The following is a 19518-nucleotide window of genomic DNA, read 5'->3' on the forward strand; positions in this document are numbered from 1 at the left end:
TCTGAAAAGCAAAACACAAGGTATTGGGTGGTATAAAACATCACAGTTCTCCAAACACAATACGAACTGTCTTGATATATATCTGCAGGATATCTGGTCATAAATACATCTTTATATGTCCTCACAAAATTTCAGCATACACTTTGCTAAGGATTGAGAGAAATATATGAAGTATGACACTGTTTTATTTATAAATTGTGGTAGAGAAGACAGACAGGAGAACAGGAAAATCCAGAATACTGGGGGCAGTGTGTTTGGGTCTCCATTTTCATACAGTAACATAACACTGCCTGATAGGCTTGCAGTGCTTATATCAACACATGACTTTCTGAAGTGATGCAAAGCCATCAAGCTCTAATGCCGAGTCACTTAGGCCATGATGACTGAGGTACGTGTTTTTTCACTTGATAAAATGAAAGACAGATCCATGGGAAAATACTACTTAATGAGTTTGCTAGCAGCCCTCCATGAAATGCCACCTCTGTGTACTCTTAGGAGGCCGGGCCAGGCAGACATCCAGGTGGAACGGAGTTGGCATGGATCACCGGTCCCCACTGGCACAGTCGGCTGCAGTCATTCTTAGACATATTTGCTTTTCTTCAGAAAAGGAAAAAGCAAAAATGGAAAAAGCAATCTTCAATCCCCTCCTATCATCAGAAATGTTTTCAGGATTTATTTCTACAGGCTAGAGAGCTGTTTAATCTCCAAAGAAGATAAAGTTTAATTCTTTCCTAAGTTCAATAACATCCATAAGCAGATGGCATATTTTTTGGATTTCTCCTGCCTAAACTGACAGATTTGGACTCTCAAGATTAACATTTGCAAATCTTGGGGCCTCTGCAGGCATTTCATCCTACCACAAGGATCACCGATGAGCTCTAGTGTCCTTGCAGTCACCTGAAAAGGTACCAAAAGTGTCTCTCAAAAACCCATGGCATCTAGTGACCCAGGCATCTCCTTGCCACTAAACTTCAGAATGTCTCCCTTCTTTCCTGAGAAATCACTCCCATTTCTCAGCAGCTCCTGAGGATTAATATGACAAACAAAACCCCAAATAGAAGAATACAAAAAGGAGACCAGACAGGAATAGAGGTAGCATTCAGCCATTGCTGTGGTAAATATATGTTTCTGCGTAAACGTAGGTTTCATCCTCTGCTGGAATGATGTACTAGAATAATGACTAAACGTTAGGTTTAGTCTCTAAAAAGGCCAATCAGAAAGTGAAAGAGTGGAGGACAATAAAAGTAGTTTCTACTATTACAGAGGGAAAAGAAAGTAATCCATTAGAAGGAAAATGAAAAGCTTTGGGATTATGCGGGGTAGAAAGTAAGAGGGAGAGAGAGGATATATAAGAAGAGGGCTGCAAATAATGTCTGGAAGGGTAATTACTTGCTCTTTCTCTTTCCCATAACACAAGACCTGGAGGGCAATTTGCAATTAAGGGTTACACATTGAAAATGGACAAAAGTGAATCACTGTTTAGCATGTAATTAACCTGTGGAACTCGTTCCCACATGGTATTCCATGGATAAAGAGCTCAGACAGAGCCCAGGAAGGGTGAGACAGTACGAAGAAGAGGGATAGCATTTTGCGTTCCAGTGCCTTGGATAAAAATAAAATACAAAGAATATCAATCTTCCTGCTTCAGGGCCTAAGTTGTTCATTGTGATCAGCAGCAGGTAAAGCTCAGCAGGATGTGAAAGATGCAGTACTGCCAGTGAAAGCTTTAGCACACTGCCCTTCCTATTGGCTTCTAGTTACTTATCTCTGATGCTTATATGGCTCCCACGGTTCCAGTATGTGAGTTCATTACAATCAGTAACATATTCATCATCACAATAGCCTTAGAAGGTACAGAAGAGCTTTTCTCCCTATTGTACAGTCTGTGAACAAAGAGACTTAGAGACTTGCTGGAGGTCACGCAAGAGAAAGAAGCCGAGCAGTGTATGGCACACAACACTTGCTCCGTACATCCGTCGTGACCACTGGACCCTATCGCACCCCAGCTCCGAGAACTAGCCAGGAAAGGAGACAGAGAAGCTCCATTCCCATGACCCATCAACTTCTGGTGATCTGGTGATCCGTTTCAGAGACCCAGTCCCCAGGTGGTACCTCCCAGCAGGGCTCTCTAACACGGCTGATGCCCAGCACTACCAAAGGACTTGGTTTGTCCTTTGGGTTGAATTCCAGCTGGCAGTGCTGGATGGCATAAGGTCTCTTAGCATGTGATGCTTCCCTCCTTCTGTGACTTATCTCTACATTTTTTAGTACACGTAGCTCACTTAGGGCCAGGCCATGCAGCTGCTGCACGTTTTATTTACCCAAGCAGTCCCAGAGAGTACAATGAAACTACTCCCATGGGTTGCACAATCTGGCAATCTTTTAAAATGACAGATGTACAGAAACTGTAACTTTCCTCCATACGGAGATGGGTCATGCATCTCCTTTTTCAAATGGCCCTAAGTATACTATACCTTCCGTGTCTTTTTTATGTTATCATTTATTTCTTATATGTTTAACTAACATGGGGATTTATCAATCTATCTCTGACGATAAGAAAACTACAACACTCCTTTAATGTTCTCATTCTTTTTTTTTTTAACATTTTCTTATAGAGTTTTGCTCGAGATAGAAATTTAAAAGGTCCACCATGTTCTTTGCTGGAGAAAAGAGTCCACTTTGAAGCCATTATCCAATGAATACACAGGTCATTTTGAGAATAAAACACAAAGAGACATGAACCATGAAAGTTTCTTCCTTCTCTAGTGATAAGCATGTATGAAGGAAAGGCTTTTTTTTTTTTTTTTTTTTTCTACCTTTGGCCCATTGTGCAACACTTGTTTAAAAAATGTTCCTTGATACTGATCTCCAACTGGTGTTTCATTTATCTTGAACTCTCAAATGTCACCAGCTTTCAACCAGCGCTGTGAGAAGATCTAACTTACATATCTATAAAAGGAAGAGCTATTTTTTAATCAAGTTTCTTTCTTTCTTCCTTCCCTCTCTTCTTTCTCTTTTCTGCCACTGCACTTCTACTTTCTAGTACAAAAAAGGGCAAGAACCGCAGCTATACACTATGTAGAATTAGACTACTCTTAATTTGGCTGCACCCCCCTTAACAAATTCTTCCTTAATCTGATACAGCACAAACTGTTAGGCAAATTTAGTTCACAATAGGTGCTTCTACTTCACTGGGGCCATGGGCAACTTCTCTAAGCTGGCTAGTGTATCCTGAAGGGATGCCAACAGTGCCCTGCACAGGTGAGGAAGGTGCTTCTTCGGAAGTGCAAAGTACCTTAGAGGTGGAGTGGGAAGGGAAAAGTGAGTGTTCACAAAGATTGGGAGTGAGTGGTTTCAATGTCACCAGTTCCAGCACAGCCCGCAATTCTATACTGAAATGTTATTGTAAACAGAAGAAACCTGCCAGTTGGATTACAAATGCCATGGCCACAAATACGATGTAACTACGTTGCATAGTAATTTTTAATGGGGCAGCATTCCAAAGCCAGGTAACACAAGGGATCAAGATACACTTCACATAAGGGAAACATCAAAGGATCAAGGGTTCAGCTCAGGATGCTACTGACAAAGATCAGTAGAAAATTGCTTCATTAAAGGATCTCATTACAAATCTGTGGATCAAAAATCTAATTAAGTGCATTCCACAACTCACTTCTGAGAGATCACAAGCGAATGCAAGTTACATATTGCTGATCAGTGGCTTGATGGACACAAGGGATGCAAAGCTGGGTCATGCAGCTGGACAGATGGATTCAAGGGTAACGATGACATCATCTCTTTGGGAAATAAAAAGACTCAAATTCCATGTTCAGCAAGACTGCCAGAAATTATCAGCGCTCCACATTACTCCTCAACCTGAATCATCATCAGATTATTGCCTCTGAAGCTCACACTCTGAAAAAGTAATCTACTTCTTTAATAACGCAGCTAGGTACAGCACCAGTGAGCCAACATATCATAAGAGGATAATTACATGGGTAGTTCTTGCCTCTCTACTAGTGTTTTATCCTTTAGATCTAAACAGCGGACACACTTTCTATAGTATTGCTCATCTGAGCATATCAAAGTGCTTTATAGACGTTCATTATAAGTAATTACCAGCTGGCACGTGTGAATAATTTACAGGGTGGTAGAAGTTGAATTCCTATAGCTCTCACTTTGTTTCTCCACTGTGCACTTTTTACTCTTTCTCTCCTTCATTATTCCCTCTTTTTCTGGCCACTGTGTATTAAGCATGTCAGTAATTTGATTATCTTCCTAAAAAACATCTGTATGTTGTTTTTTAGGTAGCAGATCTGAACCTATAAATATGTGGCACTAAATTTGGAATCAAATCTAAAGCATAAGGCTAAAGACAGAGAAGCCTTCCCAGAACCAGCTGTGCCAGTGGAAGGGTTTCTGCCTCCAGCTGCTTTTCAGCTCCCACAAACTGCTCCACCAGCACTGGCTTAGCCTTTTCCTCAGGTACAATGCAATGTTAACCGGTAAGTAGGTGTGAGCTACATGGAAGCAAGTGGGAGAGAACCTGATTCTAAAATACATCTCACTAATATGTTGAGAAAGCCAGAGAAATTAACAGACCTGAACTTATTAAATTCAGTTAGAGTCACTTCTGAATGTGTCTCACGAAGTCAGATACAGTTTAAGCATGTGGGGATCCTTTTTCAATCAAGAGGAAAAAAAAAATCTCAATTTTCTTCAGAGATTTTAGACAATTCTATTCATTCAATCTTTCCCTTTTATTTTTCTCAGTGAACTTTCATCTCTCAGGACAGTCTACATTCAATAGCCACAAACACTTAAAATGTAATTGTAAATTGTCATAATTGTCATTTTGATGCTGTTTGTGTTTTTGTTTGTTGGTTTTCCTACAGGATCTTAATTGCCTTTTTCTTCACAGATTTTTAAATACAGTTGATGCTTGAGGGAGTTTAATGTTTGAAGAAAAAAAGAATGTTGACCACTATCAAACACTCCAAATGGAAAGCAACTCAAAGAAGCAGAAGTACAAAGGTGTGGCAAATGGCTGAAGGTGTGACACAAAGCCAAGTGAAATACAATGGCTGAACACAAAGGTGGAAAGAAAAAATACAGCAGCTGTCTACCAAGCCAATATGAAAGGATTGAAGTGTTAAATAATCAGAAAGGAAAAAAAGGGAGAGCTCTCATGCCAGGAAAAAGGGCAAAAGAGAAGGAAGTACAATGGCAACATAGTCTCATACACACAGGAGGAAAAAATAAATGTTCAATGATAGAACATGTGGACAAAGGAAAATAACCCCAATCACAGATGGATTTCCAAGGACATGTGTAGAAACAACCAAAAATTACAAGACAGGAAATGAATGAGGTGAATTGCTTAAAATCTCCACAATACAAACAAACAAAAAAATAAACTTTTTTTTTTTTTTGGGGGGGGGGGGGGGGTGGGAGTGGAAAGGTAAAAAATCTTTTCCAGCTCAACAGAAACATTCATTTTCTAAAAAGGCCATTTTCTGATACAATTTTTCCCATTCAGCTAATGTCAACCAGCTCTAGTTATGTATTCCAGGCCCCTGGGGCAAAACATAATCTATCTGTGTTTGAAATGAGAACATCTTTGTTCAGACCTTAGGCCAACAGCAACCAAGGGACCTATCAGTGCTGTGGAGACAAGCAACAGGAAGAGAACAGTAAGGGAACATTTGTGCGCAGTTTGAATGTCAGATAGTGCCCAAGCAGTCAAATATACCTGAGCTAAAGAGTCGCTTTTCATATCCATAATTCATCGGGAGACCTTCAAAATAACGTAGTACGTTTCCTTCCATTTCAGCTGCTACAGCTGCTTCTGCTGCAGTGAGGTATGAGCTTCCCTGCTACACAGCTACAAGTAGCTGCAATGTGCTGGCTGTAAAGCCCTTCAAAGATTTCCCGGTCTTTTGCAAGATCGGGTGATGTCTAGCTGATCAGCCAACTCACTGCACGAGGACTGTCTAAGCGGCAGAGCAGGAAGGTGCACAGTTTCAGTCCATGTCTGATAACCAGCTCCTGGAAGGCTTCACCCAGCTGGGACTGCCATCGGTATCTCCAAGCTCACTGTTTCTGCTCCGTGTGCCGTTCAGACCTGCAGAGTTTCACTAAAGCATCATTTCCTTCCAAGAAACCGCACCTGACAGCGCAGCAGAAAATTCTCTTCATGCACTAAAGCGCTCGTAGAGAAGAATGGCTGGAAAGCTCGAGAACACCGTACTGTTTCAATGAGCCCAGGCTCTTTTTTTCTGGCTGCCACAGCTGCGATTAGATGGAAGTATCACTCTGTAATCAGAGCCGCCAAATGGATGGATCAATAGAGAGCTATCAGCAATTAGCACCGTTGTAACTGCCTGGCACATTTTTTATTTATTGAAGCAGGCAAGTCAAGATGCCTGGGGGATAAGCAGCTTCTGGCACATGAAGACATAAGGCATAAGGGAGGAAAGGAATGGCATTGTTCCTTTTGGAGACTGCCCCTTGTCCCTCCCTGCACTGCTCTCCCAGCTCTGAGGCACGTGAGCACGTGCGCATTACATGTCATTACAGCAACATCTGATTCATAGCGGAGGCCAGGTGGCACGGCAGCCTAATGCATCTCCATTTCACCTTTGGAGTCATAGAGGGAATAAGTTTGCCAATCTCAGGATATTCCCATTTGGATTTTTGTTTGCCTCAGACCTATGTGTTCACTTTCTTCACCCAAAGGAGTTTTCATGACTGAAAGAACTGGCAATGTCACAGGCCAGGATTTAGTAGAACTGAGAATCGCTAGAGGGGCAGAACTGGGGAAAACGGATATAAATCAGAGACTTGGAAGCACTAGCCGAACTGCATGAAATGGCTGTGATGAGGATGGCTGGAAATATGCAAGGCCATACTGAGGAGAAAAAGAACGGAGCAGAACTCTTTGGAGGCTTGGGACCAGAAGCTGCCATTCAGGGCTGCGAGGTAGAAAATTGCTGTGGCCTCTGGCCAGTCATACCGCAGCTCTGCTTCGTGCTCAAAGGCAGTAGGAAAACACCCAACATTTCCATAATGAAACAAACCACCTTACAGCAAGCGCTAATTTTTAAAATACGGTTTTAGCTGTACAATCTATCCCAGTTGTTTTTGCTCTATTGGTATTAGCTGTTTCTTGAGGCATGATCGCTTCCAGTTTTGGAATGTAGTAGTGTTCAGCTCGGCTTTGGGGATCATCCTACAGGAGGAAGGCAGGATGAATTTTAAAAGAGCCAGATAGTATTATTATTTTACACTAGTGGTTACTATTCTTTCTCACAGGAACACCTCCCTGCTGGTTCTGCCAATACGAGCCAGCCCTCACCCTGAAGGGCAGTTTATTTGTAGTCTGCACCTCACGTACAGCTGTAAGAGCTCAACCATGAAGGGAAGCAGTAGGCACATCCTATATCCCAGCTGTAGCTCTCTGCCTGTCTGCTACTTCACCCAGCTGGAGAAGTTTGGCTTCACTGGCCCCTGACTGAATTAACCCAAGTTCAGGAACCTAAGGACAAGCCTTCTCAGTCCCAACAATAAGGCCAGAGGGAATCATTTAGGATGCCATCATTAGTGCAAATACATAACCTTTGAGCTCTGGGGGGGTAAATTTGGCTCTGTTTCCAAAGCTAATAAAAAGTCTATTGCCTACTGACTTGAGGCAATTTCAGCAGGATATTTCAAGTCAATCTCAGCTGAGTCTGATAAGTCCCCCCACCTTCACCTCCCTTATTTACATCCAACAACTGGACATTGCAAGTCAATGATCATTGACGATATGACACATGGATCTACAGAGCTAGCAAGTCTAATATCAACTGAACTGACAGGGCTGGATCCTGGCTACTATCAGAGGAAAGACAAATGTTCCAGCTGCCAATAGATGTGCCCTTGCACTGACCTCGTGAATCACCCTCGGCCAGAGGGAGCAGTAGACACCAATTAAAATTCTTTGGAGTGCCAAATTTTCCATACCTTTCAGAAGCTTCTTCTCTTTCTTCTTCTACTACAGGTGGGCCACTAATCTGAAACCCTCTTGCATGTGTTTATACAGCAAACAGCTAAAGCTTTAAGGAATTAACAAGATGGTAGGGTTTTTGTTGTTGTTTTCTGATAGGATCAGAGATCTCATCTCTTTTTCAAAGCCCATGGGGCCAAATGTTTGAAATTTCTCATTGATCCTGTGGTTTCCTTTTCCAGTCTTGTTTGCGAAAAGCTCTTGAAATTTCTCATCCACTTGAGAAGGGCATTTTTAGTTGTCACTTTTGCCTACTCTGAGCAACCATCCTACACATGAACAGCTTCTCCCCGGAGTGAAAGAGGACACCTGATACTTTCCAAGAGGGAGGTTTGCAGTAAGGATCTGCTCACAGAAGAAGAGCAGAAACTCTGTGAGAGGGTGCTTCAGCAGTTCTGACATGCTTAAATGTCCCTTCAGGGTACACTTCAGCTGACTGAGAGAAGCTCTGGACAGACCCCAGGACCTAGTACCACCAGTAGGCAGAGGATGAGCACAGCTGAGAATTAAGCCTTAGGTCTCAACACAGCTCACCCCCACTACTCTCTAAATCCACAGACGTCAATTAATAGTGAATGCAGACAGTGATCTGCTTGAAGCAATCACAAAATAACAGATCACGTCCTACAGCCCACCCAAAAGCTGTACAACAGCAACAATTTTGCATTAATGTGTCTGCACTGCAGCTGAGACAATTGTCCTGAAGTGCAAGGACCCCAGTTTTAGCTCTAGTGCTTCGTACCATGAAACCTCCCATAACTCACTTTTTAGACTAGCAAATTAATAGTTCAGCCCTGGAAAAGCTCTGACTGTCTCACCCCTTCCATCTTCCCATAGTCAGACTCTGAGAGCAGGATGAATGTGGGATCACTATGAGGGTGGTCTGGGCAATGGGAAAAAATGCAAAGTGAGAAGAAATCTGCTCAAAATAACAGTAATAAATCTGAAAAGCACTCATTCTCTGTCAACACAGTTGGTGGTATTGACAGACCATATCTCCTTTGCTTTTTCCACAATTACACCATCAACCAGACTTCTGGAAGCAATAAAAACTCTTTATCCAGTATTGGTATACACTGAGATTTCAAATTACTTTCAATGACAAAATGCAGGTTTGAGTGCTCTCTCTAGCATATGCTATGCCTGAGACATCAGCATCAAAAGATGCTGCAAATGTGTCACAGTCCTTCATTACTCTCAGAACAGCAGATGATCTCTGCTAAAAGGGCACTGTGATTTGCTGGTCAGAACCTTTGCTTAAAAGGGACAAAGTACCCCTGAGTTTGAGAACGGCTTTTTGCTTCAATACCCACCTTCCCAGCGATACAGAGACACGGGCCTGTAACTAACGCCTGCAACAGGCTCATCGGAGACACTGCAGAATTCGGTGCTTTAGCATCATCGCTGAGTGGCGATTATCTTGTCACACAACCGTTTCCTTCTCCTTAGGCAGAAATGGTTAAATTATTTGGAGAATGCCTAAAACACATTTTTGAGGGGGAACTGGGAGGTGATGGATTATGGGAAACTGTCAGCGTTGGCACCAGAGCCATTAAGACTGACTCAGGTCTGATTACAGTTTTGCATAGCGTAAGGGCACATCAGAAGAGGTGTAATTTAAAGGCTCATTGCTTGCTTCCTACCCAGCGTTGTGCAAGAAGTAAAAAACTGCCAGAGTCTGGTCCATTTGAAATCACCTGTTTGTGTTCTACCACAGAACAGTCTATGAAATCTCATAAAATACCAAGTAATGAAAATGCTTGGCTCATTCTGAATTGCTTGAAAGTGGCCAGGCAGCAACTGGAAAAATAGAGCTGGAATTGATGGGACGTTCCCTGAGATTTGCTTTTGTAGCTCCTCTTAAGTCAGAAGCCTGCATTTCTTTGCTCTCGCTTTCCTAAAGAGAAGTAGCTATTTTCTTACGGCTTTCCTAATGCCATTTACTCTCTGCCCTGAAAAGCTACCGCTAGCACATGCATGTCATGCAATACAGGATCTCTATAAACCAAGAACTGGATTAGGAAAACAAATGTCACCTTCTGCCACTGTGAGATAGAGGCTGCAGAGAAACAGTTTTTATTTCCATAATGACCCTTGTTTCTGGCTCTGCTCCATTACTTAGAAGCAAATTCATTCAGACACAGCAGCTAGGACTGGCAGAGCATGTTTGTCCTATTAACTTAGATGCTGGCTCTGTTCTGACCCAGATAGAGAGCTGAGCAGCTGATTTAGGCTTTCGGAGTTTTCACACGTGTGGGCCAGCAGGCCCTTTAGTTCAGCAATACATCAGGAGGCAGAGAAAGATTTGGTTTTCACTTTGAAAATGCAATTCCTCACCAGGTTTTGATGAGGGCTTGGGGTGGTTTTGAGGTGTTTGCTTTGTGTTTTTACTGGTGGAGCTCTTGTTAAAAAGACAGACAATTTTTATTCCGTCTAGCTTCTACATCCAAGTGCCAAACAACACCTACTTTGACAGCATCTCTTCATTTTTATTTTTTATTTTTTTCCTGCCAGGATCTACCTGCCAGCCTCTGTCATGTTGTTCATATTCTTGTCTTTTTCCTCCCCGAGTCCCTCCTTTCTCTACTGTCAGACAACTCAAGCAGGAAGCTGCAGGTCTCCTACAAAGACCTCAGCCCTAAAACACATCCAGAGACTGTCTGGTCACCAGGAAAATTGCAACTCCAAATAGAAGAAAACTGTCTTCAGTCACAAGGAGTAGTCTGAATCCCACAGCCAATGATTAAGAAGATGCGCTGATTGCCCTGAGTCAGTGTATTTCACATGCAGACACAGTATCATATATTTATCAGAGAAAAAAGGGTGTTTCTCTGAGCAAAGCAGGAAAAGCCCCAAATACCATGGTTATTCTTAAATTCTGTAAGCACTCGAAATCCGCTCTGGGGCAATGACCACCCACAGAACACCGCCAAAGCTCTTAGCATTCTGTCCTAGCTCACATTGTCTTTCTGACTCAACATCCAGCCCAGGAATCTGGAGGCATTTGCTCTCTCCCCCACCAGCACAGCACAAAGTCAGATTCAGTTCCTTCCCATCAGAAAGGCAGTGCTGCAGTCAGGACAGTGACACCCTGACTGCTGAGCCAGGTCAGATGAATTTCGCTTTGCAGCGGGAGCTGGTCCTCAGAGGTGCCAAGGAGCACACAGCAGCCTGGGTTACCACAGAGGTGCTGGCCCTACTGTTGTACGTGCCACAGAACTGGTCTTATAGAGGCAGTGTTGGGAATACACAAAGTCTTCAGTCTCCTTTCCTAGCAATTCGCTGCCTTTCAGCAGCAGGATATTTCTGGCAGTTACAAAAGGGGGCAAGAAGGTCTACCAGATTTAGAGGTCCATCCATCTGTCCATCCTTCCTTCCTTCCTCTCTCTCACAGTGCATTTCCTTCATTATTTCTAAGCTACATACTTCTTGGCTGCTGGAGGTGGCTGACTCACGTGATGAGAGAAAGAAGGAGTGAGCAGGTATTTTAAGTGTGACATTAAAAAAAATAAATCCAAAAATACGCTGTGCCTGGAATCATGTGAGTCCTGTCGAGACCAAGTGGAGCATGTATCTAAAGAGACTACATGAAGGGCGGGAAGGAGAAATAAAGGAAAATGAAAATAATTCGATATGGAGAAACATCCTCCTAAAAACAATCAGAAAGGCTGGGAGCCATAAAGGAAACACCAGGCAATTTCACAGCAACTCCTCTGGGAATGGCTGTTGTTTTCCTGTGACTTCTAATTAATTATACATGCTAGTGAAGAGATATAATGTGGTTTTGAATAAAACAAAAAATAAAATTTAAAATGAAAAAGAGATAGGGAGAGGGAAGACAAAATGATTGTGTTAATGCAAGTTTGAACTCATTTCACTTTAATCAGAAGCTGACAGGAAAATGGTAAGCCCTGCTGCTTGTCACATTCGGCAGAGATGTCCCCATTGTCTTTAACTGATAAAACATTTCACTGCTGACCTCCAGTGGGAGGAGAACATTTTGTTTAGTGCTGTTGAGTACAGTTTCAACAGATCTCAGTGCTTATTACAATCTGCTCCATGGCCATCACTCCATGAGCCTGAACAAATGGGATTTGCACGTCTAAATCTTTTTTTTTTTTTTTTTTTTTTTTTTTTAGGGCACTAGGACTCTTCTTTTATAAGCTGCATTGATCTTCTCCAAGACAAGGCCATACTAGGCAAATCTGGGCTAAAAAAGGACTTCTGGCTCACCAGGACAAAACTTGGATTAACAAATAGTTTCATTTTCCCTCTGTATTTTTTTCAACTTATATTTTACTTTTTGTTTTATTCAAAATTGTACAAACCTCAAGCATTCTAATCCCCAGCTCTGGGCACTGCACGGAGTTCACAGAAACCATCTCCATCCTCTATACGGCCTCTTCCCCTTGTTTAGACCTTCTAGAATGTAGCCCACAGCTGGTGTTCATTTATTGAGTTTTATTTGGATTTCTCCAACACAAAAAGCCCTGGTTGCCCTTGACACCAGTTATCAAAACAAAAATAGAACAGCAGTATATCCCAAGAGCCAAAAGGGTGTAGGTCCTCCCAAGCAAAACAGAAAAGTCATCATATGAGCAATCCCCTCCCATCCCCACAAGCAGATGCACTGCGCGCTTTGTGTTCTGACTGCAATTCACAATCCCAGCCGTTGTGGACCAGGGCTGGGAATGTCTTCCATTGCCAGGGGCCCTTCTTAAAGAAAGCTTTCCACAGAAGCCGAAATGCCTCCACTGAGCAGAACTACAATAATAAACTGTAAGAAGAGTGCCTCTCCCTTTTCTCAAGTAGGACTTTTCAAACAATTTAGGACTTCAGCGGAGAGGTAGCCTTTCAATTGAACCTGAGTATTAACAGGCAGGCGGTTTGGGTCCTGGAGCACACGTGGTACAAGCTACCATGTAAAGGGATACCCTCGGCATCACTGTTGATTGTACTAGTTGACCACATATTGATGCCCCAGGGGATGCCCTGCATCCAGTTCTCGCTGAAGGAAAAAATAAATAAAGAAAAAAATGATCAGAATAGCCATCATTAAGTCAAAAGGAAATAGTAGCAATAACTATCATTCCTCAGCATGCTGCTATGTGTTCGCATGGCAACAATGCAGGACACAACATCCTTGCCAGAGTGAGCAACTGTGCTTTAGGTGGCAAAGGCACCATCTCTTCATGGCTTCCAGTCCTTTCCATCTGTCCCAGGGCACTCTATCACCTGCCTTTGTACTCAGACACTTCTTATTTAGGGGTAAGACAAACATGTCTCTACATTCTCTAGACATGTCTCAACGATTCTCTAAACACCGTACAACACCAGCTCCATCACACAGTTGTGGCATTTCCAAGCAAGCATCTCTGAGATTCACCTCAGACTTACAAGAACGTTACATAATTCAGATCCCTCATTAACACTCCCGATTGCTGTGATGTTTTCCAAAATATGGAAATGACAGGCTATAATTTCTGAATATTCTGCTGATTAGCATTGGCACATCTTCCTCTCCTCTTTTTGGACCCACCCATCTGTGCTCTCTTGCCTTGCCCATAATCTGTGAGCTCTTTGGGGAAGAAGCAGTCCTGCTGTTACAAGTCTGCGCGTTGCTTAACACAGAGCAGCTTCAGCTCACAACTCGTTCTCTGAGATGCTGCAGATACAACTGGTGTTAGCAGCAACAACAAACACAACCCATTTCTGCTCCTGCTCACTGACATCTGAGCTGAGTGTCAGTGTGTAGCTGGCCTGTTTGTTCAAATCTCATTGTACAGTACACCCAGGGACAAGAATCATCTCTCATCTGCAGGATTACTTTTTTTTTCTTTTTTCTTTTTCCTTCCCATTTCCCCCTGGCAGCAGACCTTGTCTGCTCTTCACCAGTTGAAGCCTAGACTAGATGTGCCACTGGGCTGGTGACTACTGGCAACTCTCGTGTCTCTGTAAAATAAGGGCACTTAAACAAGCCAGGTTAAAAACAAAGAGATTATCTCGGACCAACCAGAAATGGTGGCAGTTGGATACGAATGGTCATGTAAGGAGGGATGGACTGAAACCACCACTTAACCTCAGGCAGGTCAAAGAGCTACTGAAGGCTAATGTTCCAGTCACAGATGACAGGGGCTGAATTTAAAGCAATGGCCTAAAAGAGGAAATCATTACAACACATGCCTAAACTCCTGCATCAATCTGCCTTCAGAATTGTTTTAATCTCTCATGTTTTTATCAAGCTGTTTTCCCAAGCACGGCGCTGTGACTCCCTGTGGCAGCACAGAGCTGGTATCCGCAGTTAAACTTCATTCTTTCAAGTGGACACAGGGCTTGACGTTGCAGGGTACGGAACCCCACTTAGTTGTCATCAGCTACTAAGATCATTGCTTCTTGAACTTTCTTCTCACTCCCTAAATAAATTGATTGTCTGAAACAATGTTGCTAAGCAAAACTTTGTAGGATTTAATGTTCTACCCTAATTAATAGCTCTCAGTTTGGATCTTTGCAGATGCATCTTAATTTCTCCCAGCCACATCCCTGGTGGCACAGACATTTCTCCTTAATCTTTCTTGGTTTAGAATGTCTTCGCTCCCCTGTTTGTGGTTTTCTCATTTCACGTATGTGCTATAGACTGGAACTCCTGGGATTTTAGTTACCACCAGCTTTCTAATCTATGACACACCAATGTTTTATTCCTCTGTCTTTTGCTCAATGTACCAAAATTAAAATCTACAGTGTGAGGCTTCTCCGCCTGTTGTTTGGGATTTCTAAATTGTAACAGAAGAACTGCGCTGTATGACCCCATATTCCACTAAGACTAGCACTGCAAGCAGTGTCTGACCAGAGACTCTTTCTCCTCCATCTCTCTACAGATTAAACTCTTACTTCAATGTTTTAAACAGCAGCTCTTCTCTGCTTTTCACAGTTCCCCATCCAGCCAGCATGTTCTGAAGAATGTGACTATTGAAACGTGGTATAGTTTCAGCTAAAGGAATAAAATCCTATGAAATGTTTCTTTTGTACTAAAAGTTAATGTCACTTCTGTTCCTCCAACGTATGAATGAACCTTTTGTTGACAGGGTTGGCAAGAGTCCATTGGTCAGAGCAAGAATGAACCAACTGGCCTCCTCAGCCCCGGTTCTGCTGGCTGGCTGAGCTTCTCTCACATTACCCGCAGAGAAACTGTAAGAAAATTTTATGATGAAAAGTGCTCTGTGTACCTCTGTCTGAGAGATCACACGGGCTGTGTGTCCCTTTTTTGCCTGAGCATTTTTTACGCAAAGTAAGGGATATCAGCTGTGCCACTGCTGGCCAGTTTCCCCCTAGGTCTATGCACAACTGCCTCTGCAGCCCTTCTCCAGCACCAATCTCATCACTCAGCTCAGGAGATTTACACCTTTACATCTCATTGTGAACAGGATGATGACAGGCCAGTCACAGCAGGAAAGGTGACAATCTGGCTAGGTAAATCTACATTAACACAGAGGAAGCTGTTCATTGACAGTCAAACAAACCCGAGTTCGCTCTAAACCAAAAGCAAAGAGCCACGATGCTATTTTCTCTTCCCATTTACAGCGTGAATAGATTGATAAATGCACTGCTGCTGTCCACCCCTAGGATTCTAAGAAGATTTCTTCTCTCTAAAATGGAGCATGTGTACAATCTCTGTCAATCCTCTCTGCAAACCACAAATTTATACCTGTAGAGCGCACAGCCTCATGCGCTTTTCCTCAGGGTTCCTTCTGCCTTTGCTTCAGCTTCTGGCTTCTTTCTCCCAAGCTGTCCCCAGCAATTCTGAACTTGTCAGGAAGAGTTTTTGCTTCTCCTAGCATGGCCTCCATTACCTGCCCTATAAGACAAGCCTTCAGATGCCTGATTAAGGAGTCCTGAGAGAGAGGGATAATGCTGAGTACGATACAAACTGTCATTCACAAGAGCTGCTTCACATCCCAAAGCTTAAGAGAGGTAAAAAGAAAGTCAAGGAAAATCTAAAACTAGACTGTGTCTGCTGAAGACCAAAAAGCACAACCGTGATTTACAGCCACTTTTACTCCAAAATCCCACACTTCCACCTCTAGCACAGGACCAAGATAAAGAGAATTAGGCAAGAGGTTCCCGAGGACAGAAGAACTCTTCTTGCAATAGCCGATAAAAGTCAGGTGTGGGTTGTCATTACCTTCTCTTACTTTAAGAAGCCTTTTCAGTTCAACAAAGCAACATGGTGCTGGGACTAATACACAGGCACATTTTGATCATTCCATTCTATATTTCTTTCACTGTGACAAATGAGATGTTACTTCTTCAAGTATATTCTCTACTTATCAGACCGGTTTCTTGTTTCACATTGGGTTTTGCAGACACTATACTTTAAGGAGTCCGAGTATGATGGAGTGCCGGCTAATGCTTGAATAAAACAGTCCCTGAATTCTAAAGATGAAATGAAGAAAAAGAAGAAACGTGTCTTGTACAGAAATGTCAAACTATATCCTCAAAGTGACATACTTCCTTCTGGGGAGCAGTTGGAATCCATTTGAAGGAATCTTCAATATGTGCTCCTCACAAGAGGAAGGGGCTGCAGCTCCAGCCTTTCTCTACAGGCATTAGGTCACATATAGGGAAGCAAATGAAATTTTTACCACTTGGTATTTTGAGTCAACTCTCCACATACCTTTCTTAATAGAGCACCTTGTGGAACGTAGGTTACTCCACATTTGCAAAGCATAATACACTTCCTCATAGTATTTGTTAAGTAGGACTTGAATGAATCCTCTACCCTAGAAACCTATTTCTGGAACTATTTGCCCTATATTGCCTTGATATTAACACCCTGTCTGAATGGAGTGAATCCCACCTGAGATTCCAGCTGCCCACTGGAAGTCCCCTTCTCTTCCCATTGATCTGACAAGCCTGCTTCTTTTTACCTGTGTTGCCTGAGATAACCCTGCCACGGGCATCATGTGGTCTTCAGGTCAGGTAGAAAGACTCTCAGTCTGTGACCTTCAGACTTCACACTGAAGCACAAATTCATACCCAGCTGACTGCCTCCCACCTTCTCCATGCAAAGATGCCCTTAAACTCTGTCCTGGTGGTGTTTTCAAACTAGGATGGGAAAGTGGCAAGGTAAACTCAAAGGAATGCATGTCAAGGAGCTGGATGTGCTCTTTTTGTCAAGTTTGGACTGAACCAGCTATCCAGCAGTTTGAATTAATAATGTCACCAATGTTGAACATTAGCACAGAGCGGGAATTAAACTGGTACTTCTGCATGGGGACAGACTGATCAAAGACATTTCCAGGATGCCCCAGGACTGTGGACCTGACATCTTTGGGACCATCGAAAATCATAAGATTTCCTCTTCAGCTACAGCTGTATTATTTCACAGAAACTCCCAGTACTTCCAACTTGCTCAGTATATGGCTCATACTTTTGCAGACACTTCTTTCCTCTGCTACACGTTGCACTAGGAAATTCCATCCCAGAGGCAGTCATAGTGACCACCAGTTAGAGACAACGTCCTTAACTGTACATGCAGAAACTGGCAAATACTGTGTATAAAGCAACCGGAGTTTGGCATGGGAACATCTCTTACAAGCTGCAAATCTGCATGTGAACAGATCATCTTATGTGAATATGAAAGAAAAAAGTACTCTACAGAACCTTAACTTCTACACTTACCTCAAAAGCTACAGAATAATTAAAAAAAAAAAATAAAAAATATTAAACATAATTCTGGAAAATGCACTGTCTCTCTCTTCCTTTGCAAGCCATGGACACTGCAAGAATCTTCAGAGGCTTTGATTGTAATGTGTGATAGTCATGGGAGAAATGAATTGGTGAGCAAGGAACGGGTGATGAGGTGACAAACACAGGGAGGTTCATCACAGAGCTCTGCAAGTTATCGCAAGGATAGCACATCCACACACACGGATGTACACGCTCTCCACAGCTATGCATATGGGTGTCTAGCAAGCTACCACACTAAGTGCATCTGCTAATGCAAAGGGAGGCTTGTAAAAGATAGCGGATTAACAACCCGGAGCAGAAAGCCTAGCTCCACTGCATGCAGTCTCTGAAAAAAGGCACGCTGACTCCTTAGGGACGGGTTTTCATCTCATTGGAGTCTGTGAGCTGGTTTCATTCAGATCAAATAAAGAACTGGCAGTAGAAGATGAAGTTTTGTCTTAACCTTTGCAAGTGAGACACGCAGCTGAGTTATGGGACCCTTATGAGCTATGATACACTGGCTGAGTAGCACTAGTTCGGTTTGACCTGAATTTTTAGCAAATAAATTGTGACCCAATTTTTTTTTTTGGTGCCACTTAAATGAAAAACTTAATCTCTGATCAGTTTTGCAGAAATTGGATCGCAATGGTAGATTGTGCAAAAGGCCATGAAATCGACAAACACATAAATGAGAACATACAGTAAATCTAATAAAAAATCTTATTCTTGTTCGTGTTACTACTAAATCTTCTGTCTCTTTTTATTTGGTGGCTGGGAGAGACAGCCTTCCAGGCTATAGGTCACTTGTCTTTTAACAAGGTACATTTCTAATCTAAAGAAAGAGAGTACATAAAGAAAGGAAAAGGGGGGAAAAAGGGAAGAAAAAAAAAATAAAAAAATCAAAAGACAAGCACATCCTTCAGCCTTTTGTTTCCATAACATCCACTGATATTTCACCACTTGCGTGTTTTTTCACTGCATTTAGAAAGTCATTGAAAAATGTTAATGGCCTGGTGGCAAAGCAGCCATTGGGAATGAAGAATGAGCCAGCGATGGAATGAGGGTGTGCAGCTAATGATTTCCTACACGAGCTGATTAAACATTGCCCTTCCATCTCTTGCCACCTAATTCCCTCCACTGCTGATTTATGGAAAAAAAAACACTGTGTATGGCTCCTGCAGTTTTATTAGCCAGTAACAATTTAGCACCACAAGAGGCTTTTCCCCAGCTTCTAATTTTCTTATAATGAAGAAGAACAAAAAAGGGATGGAGAAAAATCATCGTGCTCACTTTGCTTAAAGGGCTGGGGGGGAAGGAAGTGAGGGAAGTTAGTCCAAAAAAACTAACCAAAATATCAAGGAGGGCACCAGGTTCAGCACTTGGGATCCTGTTTATGATGAGAGGATCATTACTTCACAGAAATCATTATCCTTTTCAAGGCACAGAAGAAGACAAGTACAAGTTCCTATAAATGGAATCTGTCTGGTGCTATTTCAGTGTGTTTAAAAATAGCTCTACACCTCATTTTCCCTAATGCAGCAATGCCTGCTGCTAGGTCCTTTCCTGTAAAAGATCCACGACATTTCTTGAAAAGTTAAGTAGCGAGAATAGGGGAAAATCTCTCTATTTTTTTTTATTATTATTATCATTTTTATTTTAAGTTTGCCTTGCTCAAAATTAGGCCCCATGGAAGCAAAAAGGCAGACCACTGTATCCACACCAAGCCCTGCAGTTCACCGCGCTCC

At 42.5% G+C, this 19518-nt stretch overlaps 1 protein-coding gene across 5 annotated transcripts in view; it reads right to left on the minus strand.

Annotated features, from left to right (window-relative positions):
* The window catches only part of AGBL1 (ATP/GTP binding protein like 1), a 286972-nt gene that overhangs the window by 36065 nt on the left and 231389 nt on the right, over positions 1-19518 (minus strand). Inside the window, exon 23 of one of the 5 annotated variants that reach the window (XM_035336081.1) lies at positions 6594-7231. The exons of the other annotated variants lie outside the window; for them this stretch is intronic. Within the exon in view, the coding sequence (XP_035191972.1) occupies positions 7129-7231 (103 nt within the window). The 3' untranslated portion in view covers positions 6594-7128. Of the gene's footprint in view, positions 1-6593; positions 7232-19518 lie in introns of those variants that run through there. 5 annotated transcript variants of the gene reach the window in all.

The sequence above is a fragment of the Oxyura jamaicensis genome, chromosome 10 (assembly GCF_011077185.1).
Source record: "Oxyura jamaicensis isolate SHBP4307 breed ruddy duck chromosome 10, BPBGC_Ojam_1.0, whole genome shotgun sequence".
NCBI classification, from domain to species: domain Eukaryota; kingdom Metazoa; phylum Chordata; class Aves; order Anseriformes; family Anatidae; genus Oxyura; species Oxyura jamaicensis.